This window comes from Schistocerca gregaria, chromosome 10 (assembly GCF_023897955.1).
Source record: "Schistocerca gregaria isolate iqSchGreg1 chromosome 10, iqSchGreg1.2, whole genome shotgun sequence".
NCBI classification, from domain to species: Eukaryota; Metazoa; Arthropoda; class Insecta; order Orthoptera; family Acrididae; genus Schistocerca; species Schistocerca gregaria.
The window spans coordinates 210,200,907-210,215,927 of record NC_064929.1 but is presented as its reverse complement, the minus strand read 5'-3'; the positions used below and the strand labels follow the sequence as shown (position 1 = coordinate 210,215,927).

The 15,021-nt window shown below is 41.1% G+C and overlaps 1 protein-coding gene across 1 annotated transcript in view; it reads right to left on the bottom strand.

Annotated features, from left to right (window-relative positions):
• The window catches only part of LOC126293349 (uncharacterized), a 77,921-nt gene that overhangs the window by 2,664 nt on the left and 60,236 nt on the right, over nucleotides 1-15,021 (bottom strand). Inside the window, exons 4-5 of the mRNA XM_049986543.1 lie at nucleotides 12,409-12,494; nucleotides 6,579-6,732 (exon numbers count right to left, since the gene is read on the bottom strand). Of these exons, the coding sequence (XP_049842500.1) occupies nucleotides 6,579-6,732; nucleotides 12,409-12,494 (240 nt within the window). The remainder of the gene's footprint in view (nucleotides 1-6,578; nucleotides 6,733-12,408; nucleotides 12,495-15,021) is intronic.

Here is a 15,021-nt window from a genome sequence, read left to right as displayed (position 1 = left end):
TTTTTTTCCCCCACCAGACGCATTTCACTTTATTGAGGTAATGCATCATCAGTGCTCTGTAATTAAGTTATTTACATTTTGATTTGCTTTTTAGATTGAAAAACAGTTTGTTAGTAAAAGGTTGATCATCTGAAAAATCACAAGTACAAATCTACCTATTCTTAAAGAATTGTTTTTCAATCTAAAAAGCAAATCAAAATGTAAATAACTTAATTACAGACCACTGATGATGCTTTACCACAATAAAGCAAAATGCGTTTGGTGAAAAAATCACTCATTTTTGTAGTTGCAACAATAGTCCAAAAATACCCTCAAGAATTATAAAGCATCTATGGACACTATGGCCACACAAATGAAGAATATAAACATATGTGAACACAAATCAAACATAACCTCCAGGTAGGAATATCAACAATGTAGGAAAAGACATATTGTTACTTACCGTAAAGAAGACACATCAAGCTGCTGACAGGCATAATTAAAAGACACTCACATAGAGCTTTGGCCACAGCCTTCATAAGTAAAAGAAACACACACACACACACACACACTCCAGCGTCGTGCGCCTTGCACCGTCATGTGGGATGTGGGAAGGTTTTTGATCTTGGTCTTCCACAGTGGACAACAGAATACCACTTTTGGAGGGGTGGAAAGCATCTCGAGTAGGATGTCCCTCTTTTTGAGGCACGATGATAGGTAATCGAAGCCCTGAGTGGCCCTCTATAAAGCAGCTGTATTCCACACACCCAGTGCACTGACACCCTGTACACATGTCCAGATTTAAGTTTCCCACTGTTCCCCCTGAATCTCTAGAGGCAAATGCTGGAGAAGTCCTTTCTAAAGGGATACGGCTAACTTCCTTCCATGTTCCTGCCTTATTTGATCTTTTGCTCCAATGACATTGATGGGAAGTTAAACTTTACTCATTGTTCCTTCTTTTTTCCTAGCACTCTGACTGTTCTCTCTAACCAACAACAAAGACGTACCCTCTGCCACCTCATTATCTGACACACAAGCTAAACTGCACCCTGAGTCACAGTTTCAACTAACTTGTGTTCGCCTCAAAATTAACAATATTCCTCCCAAAAACCTTAAGCATCCTCACGTGACTCCTCCTTCTGACAGTATTTACTGTGAGGCCTGGCCCACAAATTCAGATGGCACGTGCTGCTCCAGTGCTGTAAGCGAGAGCTGCTGTAGTGGGCACAGTGGTCACGGTCAAATGCGGCAGTGCAGGGGAAGGAGAGTGGCTTCGAAACCCCTGTCTGACCACTCTTTCTGAATTTTTCCATTAATCATTTAATTTGAATTATGAGATGGTTCCTTATCACATGTGAGCTTGTGTTGTTCTATCCCATAATTGTTGTCAGGATGTTAAACCGTAATTTTACTCACCTAAATTCCTATGTTGGTATGGGTACATAATCCCTGTCAGATGAAGTGCCATCTTATCTCATACCAACTCCACTGCAACAACTGTGTGTCATTTTACACGTGCTGTCCGGCAGTATGAGAGGTCATTGGGAATGCTCAGCTTCCCAATGACAGAGTGTAATATATGCATACTTGTCCACTTAGTAATACATTTCCCCTTCCTGGAGAGTTTTCCCCCACCCTCTTCTATCAGTCTTCTCACTGTTTTGATGTGGTCTGCCACAAATTCCTCTCTTGTGCCAGCTTCTTCACCCCAGAACAGCACTTGGAATTATTTTTTGAATATGTTACAGTTTATGCTGTCCACTACAGTTCTTACCCTCTACAGCTCACTCAAGTACTAAATGAGTCATTCATTGATCTCATAAAGCACATCCCATTGTTGTGTCCCTCCTCCGTTTCATCTGCCCGGAGACTGAGTGTTTGTGTTGTCCTCATCATTTCATCATCATCGTTATCATCATCATTTGTGAGAGTTGACTAGATTGGATTGTGAAAAGAAAATGGAATGTGTAAACATTGGGACTTTGTATGGGTGCTGCTGACCACACAGTTGAGCACCCCAAGAATCAATCATCATCATCCTTCTTTTCATCGGTTTCCACATATTCGTCTCATCACTGAGCCTGTGGGAAACCTCTTTATTTCTTATGTTACCTAAATTTCAACGTACTTCTTTTCCACCACTTTTCAGATGCTTTGATTCTCTCCTTTTGTAATTTTACCCCAGTTCGTGGTTCACTCTTATTATATGCTGTGTTCCAGATATACATACTAAGAATTTTTTGTCCTCAAATTAAAGCTGATACTAGTTGACTTCTGTTAGCCAGCAATACTATCTTTCTCTGTGCTAGCCTGCTTTTTATGTCATCCTTACTTTGTCATGTGTTATTTTGCTTCCAGGGGAGCAGGTAGCAAATGGCATAAAGAAAAGAGTGATTATTCTCATATTGCGTTATGCTGACTTTACTCCATGCATAAGAGTGTGCTCTGACTTGTCTGTAGTTTGACATTTCATCGCTAAATTTAAGCCCCTAGTGGAAGCTTTTTACAATGTATAAACTCTTAATATGACAATTAAGTGAAAGACCTGCCTTTTACTCTAACACGGTAGTTTTTCAATTTATAACCAATTTTTATCATCACTCTTTTGTTCCCCCTTGGTGGTTTGGACTATATTGATCACATGTCTTACAGTTGGAGATATAACACTGTGAGATGAATCTGGCAGAGCACTGAAAGACATGATTCCTTGAGTAGATGACATACCATCAGACTTGCTGAGATCTTTGAAAGCTGCAGCAGTGAGAAAATTATTCGACCTTTTGTGTAAGATATACAAGACAGGCAAAACAAACTGAGGCTTCAAGAAGAATGTAATGACTCCAACTCCAAAGAACGCTGATTCTGACTGGTACGAATACTATTTAACCATTAGTTTAATGTGTCATGGTTGCAAAACGTGTCCACAAATTACTTACAGAAGAATGGAAAAATTGGCAGAAGCTGACATGGGAAAATATCAGCTTGGATTCCAGAGACTTAGCTTAAAAGATAGATTGAATAAAGGCAAACTTCATTTACAATTTTTGTAGATTTACAGAAAGCTTTTAATAGTATTGACTGGAATACACTGTTTGAAATTTTGATGGCAACAGTGTTAAAATACAGGGAGCAGAAGGTTGTCTGCAACATGTACAGAAGCTAGACCACAGTTAAAGCAATCGAAGGATATGAAGAGGAAGGAGTAAGGCCGGGTTGTAGCATATCTCCCATGTTATTCAATGTGTATAGTGCACAAGCACTAAATGAAATCAATAATAAATCAGGAAAACGAATTAAAAGTTCAGAGAGAAGACGTAAAAATCTTGGTGATGGCATTGCAATTCCATTAGAGATGGCACGGGACTTGGAAGACCAGTTGATCAGAAAGGATGGTGGTTTGAAAACATATTGTAAGATGAGGGGCTCAGATTAGGAAATGAGATATTAAAAATAACAGATGAGTCAGCTATTGAGCAACAAAATGACATCAGTAGAGATGATATAAAATGTAGGCTGTCGCTGGCAGCAGGCCGGAGTGGCCAAGTGGTTCTAGGCGGTAGTCTGGAACCGCGCGACCGATACGGTAGCAGGTTCGAATCCTGCCTCGGGCATGGACGTGTGTGATGTCCTTAGGTTGGTTAGGTTTAAGTAGTTCTAAGTTCTAGTGGACTGATGACCTCAGAAGTTAAGTCCCATAATGCTCAGAGCCATTTGAACCCTTGAACCCTTTTACCCTTTTTTTTTTTGTCGCTGGCAAGAAAAGTATTTCTGAAGAAGATAAATTTGTTAACATTGAGTATAAATTTAAGTGGTACAAAGTCTTGCAATAAGGTATTTGTTTGGGTATATGAGTCAAATATGGAGGATGCACATTTCTGACAAGAAGTTAATAGAAAAGTTTTTTTTTTTTTAAAAGCATTGGAGAGAATTCTTATTCATGTATGGAGCATGGAAGGGATTATTGTTAGACACCTCTGTGTGCACTGTTTTCTTTGGTATCCTGCTATCTCCACGGTAGTGTTACATAGGGGTTTTTAGTATGTAGCTAGATTCATAACTTAGTAACTTAAAAGTTTTTTCTCATTTGCATGTAACATCTCTCTCTCTCTCTCTCTCTCTCTCTCTCTCTCTCTCTCTCTCCCCATTCCATCTTCCTCTCACTCTCTCCCCCCTCTCTCTTCTCTTCTCTTTTTTTCTCCCTCACTCCATGATGCTCACCCACAGGCTCTTAACAAAGCTGGACCTTTGACCATTCATGTTCCCCTTTGTTTGCGTATGTTCAATATCCCCTGTTAGTGAGTGTTTGAAACAGGTCCCACACTCATTAGGAATACTGTGTGATCAGTTTCATGAATGTTTTGTAAGCAGTCTCCTTTAGAGACTGACTGCATTTTTGTAGTATTCTACCAATGAACAGAAGTCTGCTATCTGCTTTACCTGTGACTGAGTCTGTGGTCATTCCGATTCATATCGATACCAACTGTTAAACCCTGCTATTTGTATGAGATTATTGATTCAAACTGTGACTCACAAGTTGCCAGCCTAAACACCACTTTGAAATCATATCGAGATCTGGCTGACCATTTTTGCAGCCATTTTCAGACATTACTTCATTATAGGTTCAAATGGCTCTGAGCACTATGAGACTTAACATTTGAGATCATCAGTCCCCTAAAACTTAGAACTACTTAAACCTAGCTAACCTAAGGATGTCACACACATCCATGCCCATGGCAGGATTCGAACCTGCAATCGTAGCGGTCGCGCGGTTCCAGACTGAAGTGCTTAGAACTGCTCGGCCTTCCTTATAGGTAACTGCATCAGCTGTAGAATGTCTGAGGTTACTGTTAATATTGTCTGCAAAGTCATTAATATACAATGTGAACAGCAAGTGCCCTAACACACTTCCCCTGTTGCACACCTGAAGTTATTCTACATTTGTCGACATTTCTCCATTCAATATAACACACAACTCAATACTACATTTGATTGTACTTTCAGATAATACCGTATTTACTCGAATCTAAGCCGCATTTTTTTTCCAGTTTTTGTAATCCAAAAAACCGCCTGTGGCTTAGAATCGAGTGCAAAGTAGGCAGAAGTTCTGAAAAATGTTGGTAGGTGCCGCCACAACTAAGTTCTACCGTCAAATATATGTAGCGCTACACAGGCATGCTTTGCAGGCACAAAGATAAGTAATGGTGCTAAAACCTCTGCATCAGTAAATAAATTTAAAAAAAAGGTGGAAGATGAGCTTTTTTTTCTCCGCCCTCGAGTTTTGACCGTTGCATTTTCATACATTATCCAACGAAGTAAATACAAATTCTGTATTGTTCATCTTCGAATGTAGCAGCATTTCAATGTACTACAAAAATCCGACTGGCAAGAGTGTTTGGAATGTTTGTCAATATGGCCAACTCTACGTTCTGAATTTTTTCCTACCTGTGAGAAGAGATGGTTGCTAATAGCAACTTATATGTATTGTGAATCACATGCAGTATTCTCTTCACCATAAGAATAATATGAATATAAACATTTTGTCAGGTATTGTTTCGTGTTTGCTGCTATCTCATTTAAATCCTGTCTGCCTAATAAACTACGAAACTAGAGTGAGACAACAGCAAACGTGGAAGAATATACATATCATGTCATGTTTATATTCGTATTATTTTTATGCCTAGTAGTGGTACAGTGCGAAATGCAGCACGGCAATTGACTAAATTTTTAAATCTAAGATGACTCTAATTTCTGTGCAGAATGCAATGTACTAAAGAGGTGTCGCAAAGATTTTCAAACGGAGAAATATTTTCACTAAACTCTCAATCAGAACATCTTCTATCATACGCAGTCTATTATTTGGCTCTTGTTGATCATTATTGAAGAAAGCAGCAGTGTAAGTAACAACAAATAGCAGTCGCTTGCCATTGTTTTGCTAATGAGACGATTTCTCTCTTTTGTTTTTTAGTTGTAAGTGGCGGTAGTGTGCACAAAAGCAAGCAATGCCGCGAGCGGCAACAGGTTGTAAACACACATTATCAGAATGCGACAAACAATGCATTACACAGTACAATAATCCATTTTCAGCTTAGAGTGACGTAAACACCTATAACAAAGAGAATGACACTTATCAGATCAAATAAAAATAAGCACGTGAAAAAGGAAGGGTACCCGTATAAATACGGACGGAGCGCCTGACGCATAGCAATGGCTATTGGTGAAGCTTAACTGCTAAGCTTACGACTCGAACCAAACTACTGTAGCTGTACTGTCATTCATTCGACCTAAATTGTCACTCATATTTCAATGGACCAACTTTGTTTCGATTTGGAGGTGTGGCCTAAAACTTTTCCCTCCCCTTGAATTTCGAGACTCAAATTTCAGGTGCAGATTAGATTCGGGAAAATTTTTTTCCCTTGATTTCGAGTCTCATTTTTCAGGCGCGGCTTAGATTCGAGTGCGGCTTAGGTTCGAGTAAATACAGTAAGTGTACCTGTGGTACTGCATCAGAGCCCCGTTCACTGCAAATGGCTCTAAGCACTATGGGACTTAACATGTTGTGAAACTATTTTGAAATTGTGCGCTCTACTGGACTTACTCACAGGAGACACAAATGCCGACGAGGAGAATGGCTGTCATCAGCAGGAAGGCCTCGCCGAGGCCAGCCAATACGGCGAACAGCACCGCTGCCAGCACCACCAGTGGCACCGACAGCCCATTCAACGCCAGCCACGGCACCAGCAGGCCGGGGGACCTCTGCAGCAAAGGAGACAGGGGCACGTGGAATGTGGCCACTGCTGCACGCTTCTGCACTGTATACCGACAAAGAGCTGCCACACTGATATTTAAGGGAATTATTTCAACATTACTCTTATACAGGGTGTATACAACCCGGGACAACCGGGGAAGTTTTTCATCTGGGAGGAAACTGGGAAAAACCCGGGAATTGTTTAGAATTCCGGGAATTTTTCATTGTTTTAGTTTTCAGTAAAATTTTTGTGATTTTGACTGGTAAGAACCAATGCTCCAACAAAGGATGTTACTGTATCCCGCTACTGCAGAATAATACTGCAGCAACAAAACATGAACAGGAGAAAAAAAAAGAAAGAAAATAAAAATCAAGTTGCAAAGGAAATGCGCATTATACAACAACAAAGCTGTGCTCATACAAGCGTCTGCCAACAGCAAAGTGTGTCAAAGGCTTTAGGAAGACTATGCAATGCTTTGTAACAACAAATAGCCTCCAATGAGCGTGGCGTGACAACTGTTTAAATAGATTTGTTTCAGCAGTTGCGGGTGGGCTCTTACGCACGCGCAGTTTAGTCGTGTATGAGTAGTACCTTCTCCCACTTCTCGTTACAGATGTGTGGTTGGGCGCCACTACTTAATATTGTCCCGGTTCGGAAATTAGTAAATCTGGGGCTGTTTTACACGTACGAACATATGGGCTTCCTGCATCGTCGTAGCTGCGCAAGCGCGGTTATCTGGCACTCTTGTGCAACTGTTGAAACGAACCTATTTTGAACAGATCGCGGGAAAATATTGCGAATGGTGGTTTGAAAAGCGTTACATTCAAAGGAGATTTCCTTTTACGTAAGATGAGCTGTGTTCGAGAATGTACGATGAATTTCTTAAATCACAAAGCATTTGACTCTCATTTAAAAATCAACTCTTTGAGGATGTCCATTTAGAAGAATTTCAAGCCCAGAAGATCAGACATTTAAGTTATTAAAAATTTTACTGGCACATTTGTGTGATGTATCTTAACATGCGCAAAAAAGATCAACATTATATGTGGAAACTTAGCTTCTCTTCCAGATTATTAATCTTTGAGACCAATACGATAGGTGAATGGTATGTATATTAATTTAAACCATTAACTTTTCTTATTTGTGTGTTCACGCTATTGGTTGACTACATCACGTGTCCTATGCTGTCATCAGCTGGCAAGATCACGTGACATGGGCTTATGACTGACTTACAAAAGTGCATCGCAAACTCAATTTCAATGCTTCGGAAAGTGACATGCAGTGTTTGATGGAATTCGAATTTATACCTTCGTAATACGAAAATATGCAGCGTACATGTTGCTGCACATCAAAGGTCTTTCAAAACGTGTTCCCCCCCCCCGAGTTATGTTTCCTAAAGTCTACTCCCGTATATAAAACCATTAACATTCAAAGGATTGATGAGTTTTACAGTGCCGAATAAGAGTATACTGTCACTTAACATGGAAAAAGTGTATTTTTAACTGGGAAATCCGAGAAAAATCCGTGATTTTTTTTTCCTTGTCCACATACACACCCTGTTATACTACTGTACTAGACAGCATGTCCAATATATGTTCAAAGAGTACTGAACTTATGGTTTGGTTGGTTTATTTGGGGGAAGAGACCAAACTGCGCGATCATCAGTCTCATCGGATTAGGGAAGGACGGGGAAGGAAGTCGGCCGTGCCCTTCCAAAGGAACCATTCCGGCATTTGCCTGAGGCAATTTAGGGGAATCACGGAAAACCTAAATCAGGATGGCCGGAAGCGGGATTGAACCGTCGCCCTCCCGAATGCGAGTCCAGTGTGCTAACCACTGCGCCACCTTGCTCGATTTGAACTTATGGTTGGCAGAAGTACATATATTGTTTTGGAGGTACAGAACCCCAGTCCACTTCAAAGTAGTCTCCTATGTAATGCACGCACTTCTCTTCCCTTCTTCCCCCCCCCCCCCCCCTCTCTCTCTCTCTCTCTCTCTCTCTCTCTCTCTCTCTCTCTCTCTCTCTTTTCAGTTTTCAGTCACCTGGCGGATTTGATTGTAGTGCACATGCACAAGCTGATCTCGAATCTTTGTGCACCACCTGTTGATAGCATCAGTTGCTGGTGATCAGCAGTTGAGTGAGGTAGTGTGTAGTACTTGCGCCAGTTTTTGTTGTGAGAGAAATGACAGAAAGCCTGGAATGACACTTCTTGATCAAATTTTGCCAGAAACTGGGTGACAGATTGGTGGAAACCATTCAGAAGATTCATATGGATTTTGGTGATGGTGCCGTGGGCATCACATAGATTAAGGAATGGTACAACCGGTTTAAAGGTGATTGCACTTTGGTGTAGTTCAAGCTGTTCTCCGGTCAACCATTGACATGCCGAACTGACTGAGTCATTGCTAAAGTGATTGCTGTGGTGATGCGGGACTGTCTTGTGACTATCGAAGAAATTGCGGAATAGGTGGGTGTCGACTTTTCAGCACATTCCATTGTGACAGAAGATTTGGCCATGAAGTGGGAATCAGTGAAATTCGTGCCGTAACTGCCGACGGCGGAGCAAAAGCGACTTCGTGTCGAAGTCTCACGGGATGTGGTGGGCACTACAAAAAGCGACATCGACTTTCTGAACACCATAATTACTGGTGACGAGTCCTGGGTGTGCAGGTATGACCCGGAAGTCAAACCCCAGTCATCACAGTGTATGCATTCCTCATCACCAAGACCCAAAGAAGGCTCGCCAGATGCGTAGCAATGTCAAAACTATGATGACTGCTTTATTTGATTCCTGCAGTGTGATAAACCATGAGTACGCTCCACAGGGTCAATCAATCACCAAAGTGTACTACAGGGAAGTCCTCCATCATCTATGTGATGCTGTGTGGTGCAAGAGACTAGATTTTCGGTCAGTAGGAAATTAGCATCTCCACCACGACAATGCTCCAGCGTATTCATCCCACTTTATTTGACTGTTTTGGCTAAAAACCAGGCTCCTGTGCTTCAACTGGCTCCTTACTATCCTGATTTGGCCCCCTGAAACTTCTGGCTCTTCCCTCAACTTGAGAGGCCATTGAAAGGAATGCAATTTCAGACTCGAGGACATTATGGCCACAATGACAGTTTAGCTAACTCCATTCTAAAAGAAGCTTTTTCTGCATCTTCCAACAATGGTGGAAGTGCATGGAGTCCCAAGGGAACTATTTTGATGGTGATTAAGTGTCCAACACTCGAGGTAAACCATTTCTTTTTTCTCCGTGCCAGAGGTCGAATACTTTTCTAACAGACATCGTACTCATAGTTATCAGCTGGACAATTTCATTTTGCACAATGTCTCATGTTGTCTCAAATTGTGCTCATTTCAGGAACATTATCAGCTTGGGAAATAACTAAAGTCACATGGAATCACAGAGAGGGAGTAGGGATCCTGACTAACCACAGGAATGTAGCGTTTGGTGAGGAAACTGACACAATTGCACAGAATGGGTGCGTGCATTAACATTATGGAAGTGCCAAGGTTTGCAGTCTACAGATCCAGATGTTTGCACCACACAGTTACCGCTCTCTGGTTTGCGAGTTATCATAATGTGGCACTATGGTCTTCCATCATCAAAGTCCATGCTTTCTCAATAATATTGTTATTTCAACTCACTGATGGTCTACCTGTATGCTGTTCACTGTCCAGTGACATGTAACCATGTTTGAAGCACTTGTATCAGTCTTTTATCTGTGAGGTGCTTTTGCCATTGTCCTCAAAATTGTGTTGAAATTGTGAACAGCTTCCACTCAGCTATCACAAAACTTTTGATAAAATTCGATGCAATATTGCTGCTCAGTTTGTTCTGTCGGTTTACCTATTGGAATCCAGCAAACAGTTGCCATATATCCTCAGTCGTAGCGTACTGCCTGCAACTAATGCTTTCTGTTGGCAGGAAAAATCTCTGCTGTGCACAAATGTACCTTGCCTCTTCCCCTCAGAAGAAAGTATCTTGCGTTTCACCAGTTTGTGCGGGAAGAGGAAGGTTTGATACTTTTTCGACACACCTCAAATGTCACAATACGCAGACCACTGTTGGTTGACAATGTGAAAATCTGTCCAAAGGTATGTCCATAGAATGCATCTTCCCTCGTGCTTGAGTGCAGATGTGTGCAAAAATTAGAGGTTAGATCATATGCCTGATCTTCTTGTGTTTCCATATGCCTCATACTTAAGCATTCCGCTCGGTACCCAGTTTTTTGCTCAGTAGTTTGTGTTGCAGATACTGTGACAGAGACAGAAAATATGAAAGTTACTGTGGACAAAACATTATCTAAATAACAGTGGTGCCATATACTGTTACATGAAATATAGTTTTTGGGGTTATAAGGCTAGTAGTAACATTTCGTTTAGTGGCGATGTGTTTACCAGTTTGAGATATATATTTTATATTCTGAAACAAAACATTTCATTGATTTCGTCTGAGCCTCAGAAATACTTCAACGATGATCACACTAGATCGCGTGTTCAGTTGACTTCAACTGCATCATTCGTATGTTATTTTACAAAAAAAAAGTATCTTTAATAAAAAAGATAGAGCAACATCCTCATACTCAACAAATGTGGATGATAAGAAGTTCAGACAAGAAGAGAACAGAAGCTTATGAAATGTGGTAATACAGAAGAATGCTGAAAAGTAGATTGGTACAGCATGTAACTAATGAGAGTGCCAAATAGAACTGGGGAGAAAAGAAATTAAGGAGGGATCTGTTGAGAGGACACATTCTGAGACAAGGGATCACAAATTTAGTACTGGAGGGAAATGTGGGAGGGAAAAATCATAGGGGGAGACAGAGAGATGAATACAGTAAGCAGACTTAGAAGGATGTAGGTTGTAGTAGTTAATTGGAGATGATGATGCTTGCACAGGACAGAGTAGCATGCAGAGCTGCATCAAACCAGTCTTCATACTGTAGACCACAAACACACAACTCTTTGACATAATTCCATAAGTAAAAGTATTCAAATCAGATGCCCAGTGGTGGTGGGGGGGGGGGGGGGGGGTGCACTGGTGAGTATGCCCAGTCCGACACAGGCAGTTTGGGACTGAGGTAATCGCAACTGTGTGAAAGAAGGTGTGGTGGTGCACAATCTTGTCTAAAAATCAATTCCTTAGTGTCTTTTAGTTAAGGCATGAGCTATTGCTGCAGCTTTTCCAGGAACACAAACCCGTTCACATTTTTCTCTGCAAAGAAAAATCTTCCATAAATTTTGAATATTTTGAATATGACGTGGCAAAAAATACATTAACTTTAGATGAATTGTGAATGCGTTTTACTATCTTGTGTGGATGTTCTGTGCCCCAGACATGCACATTATGACAAGCTACCTTTCCAGACACATGTAACGTGGCTTTGTCACCAAAAACCAACTTCTGTGCAAAAACCACAAGGCCCTGGGGGGGGGGGGGGGGGGGGGGGGGGGGGGGGAGTGAGTGAATAGAAAACTGGTGACCTTTGCTGTTTGGCCTCATTATACATTCAAATCAGAATCTGACATTTTGGGTTCGACAGCCTCCTTTACGGAGCAAAAGTTCTTTTCACAGTTGAACATTTTTCAAAGTGTAGTACTGTTGGCTGTGGATTTTACTTTGCAATCTGTGAACTCTTTAGCTCGTGGTTCTGTTATGTCACCACTCGACTTACCAGATGCACTCCAATAAAGAGGAGAACGGTTGCAATGAGCGCCAGAGCAGCCACCACGATAGACACGATCTGCGTGATGAACAAGGCTGAAACACACACAATATTTCTCAGCATATTTGTTAATATATGGGAAGAATCAGAAATCTGAGATGTGTTCACAAAATAGTAGGAATTTTTGTTTTTTTGAAAAGAAGGTTATCTATTCTTTTACAGTAATATTATCTCTTTTTTTATGGTCCCCATTAGATATTATACACTTACATAGCACTTTTCCCAATTCTCAAAACACCTCTGGAACCTTTGGAATAGTCACATGAAGCCGTGTGTTTTGAATATTGATGCTGTGGCATCAATACAGGTTTTTTTTTCTTTTTCTTTCCTTTCTTTCTTTTTTTTTGGCAAAAATTCACAAACAAGTAATGAAGTGTGAACAGTTGCATTATTGTGGTGCAAAACCACAAATTCTTACACCACAGATCCAGATTTGACCCCCCCCCCCCCCCTCCTCGCAGGGGCGCTGTCTCTCTCTCCCCCCCCCCCCCCCCCCCCCCCCCCCCCCCCCCCCCCCCCCCCCCCCCCTCTTTTGGATTGCTTCAGGCATTGAACTTGTTAAATGGTACTGCTTACTGATTATTTGATGTTGTGACAAGAACTCGTGGTGTACTATGCTGTAAAACTGCAGAGTACAGTGCGCATTGCCTTTGCGTTTTACCATACTTGTCAAGTTTTTCTTGGTCTTGGTGATCCCAAATGTTTCCACCAGGATAACCGAGCCTTATTTTTGACACTGTACCCATAAATACATGTTTGATCACCTGTTATGACACACATCTACATCTACATCTACATCTACGTGACTACTCTGCAATTCATATTTGAGTGCTTGGCAGAGAGTTCATCGAACCACAATCATACTATCTCTCTATTATTCCACTCCCGAACAGCAAGTGGGAAAAACGAACACCTAAACCTTTCTGTTCGAGCCCTGATTTCTCTTATTTTATTTTGATGATCATTCCTAGCTATGTAGGTTGGGCTCAACAAAATATTTTCACATTCGGAAGAGAAAGTTGGTGACTGAAATTTCGTAAAAAGGTCTCGCCGCGACGAAAACGTCTTTGCTGTAATGACTTCCATCCCAACTCGTGTATCATATCTGCCACACTCTCTCCACTATAACGTGATAATACAAAACGAGCTGCCCTTTTTTGTACCCTTTCGATGTCCTCCGTCAATCCCACCTGGTAAGGATCCCACACCACGCAGCAATATTCTAACAGAGGACGAACGAGTGTAGTGTAAGCTGTCTCTTTAGTGGACTTGTTGCATCTTCTAAGTGTCCTGCCAATGAAACGCAACCTTTGGCTCGCCTTCCCGACAATATTATCTATGTGGTCCTTCCAACTGAAGTTGTTCGTAATTTTAACACCCAGGTACTTAGTTGAATTGACAGCCTTGAGAATTGTACTATTTATCGAGTAATCGAATTCCAACGGATTTCTCTTGGAACTCATGTGGATCATCTCACACTTTTCGTTATTTAGCGTCAACTGCCACCTGACACACCATACAGCAATCTTTTCTAAATCGCTTTGCAACTGATACTGGTCTTCGGATGACCTTACTAGACGGTAAATTACAGCATCATCTGCGAACAATCTAAGAGAACTGCTCAGATTGTCACCCAGGTCATTTATATAGATCAGGAACAGCAGAGGTCCCAGGACGCTTCCCTGGGGAACACCTGATATCACTTCAGTTTTACTCGATGATTTGCCATCTATTACTACGAACTGCGACCTTCCTGACAGGAAATCACGATTCCAGTCGCACAACTGAGACGATACCCCATAGGTCCGCAGCTTGATTAGAAGTCGCTTGTGAGGAATGGTGTCAAAAGCTTTCGGAAATCTAGAAATACGGAATCAACTTGAGATCCCCTGTCGATAGCGGCCATTACTTCGTGCGAATAAATGCTAGCTGCGTTGCACAGTAGCTCTGTAATATTGTTGATATTTTCAAGCAACTACTGAGTAACTTGCATTCACCACAGTTTTTTATTCATAATTGGACAATTTTGGAACAAATTTTGCTGTCATGTGTTTCATACCTAAAACATCCAAAAAAAATTTCATGCAATGAACCAGCTGATATGTCAGCATCATCATGTGATTTCTGTGATTGTGACTTGTTTTACACACAGTGGACTCACCAAAAGCAGTATTTAATGTTTCTAATACTTTACAGCCCTTTATTCTGTTCCTATAACAATATTTCATACAAATGCTCAGCTGATACAAAATAAGTTATCACCAATACTACCAAAATAGATGTAACCTTTTTGACAGCTGACAATAGATTAAATACCCAATATGGCTAACACTGCACAGATACTTTCCAGAAACAACTTTTTTCAATCTCGGAAGCATTTCTGGAACTCACTTGTCATTGATGTGATCGGCTCCTTCAGCAATTCTGTTTTATCTCATTAGTGGTGGCAAAACAACATCCTTTCATGGGTCTCTTCAGCCCTGGGAATAGAAAGAAGTTGCAGGGGGCCGGTGAATGCATTGGCTGAGGCAACATAACGGTTTGTTTTTTCCAAAAAAAAAA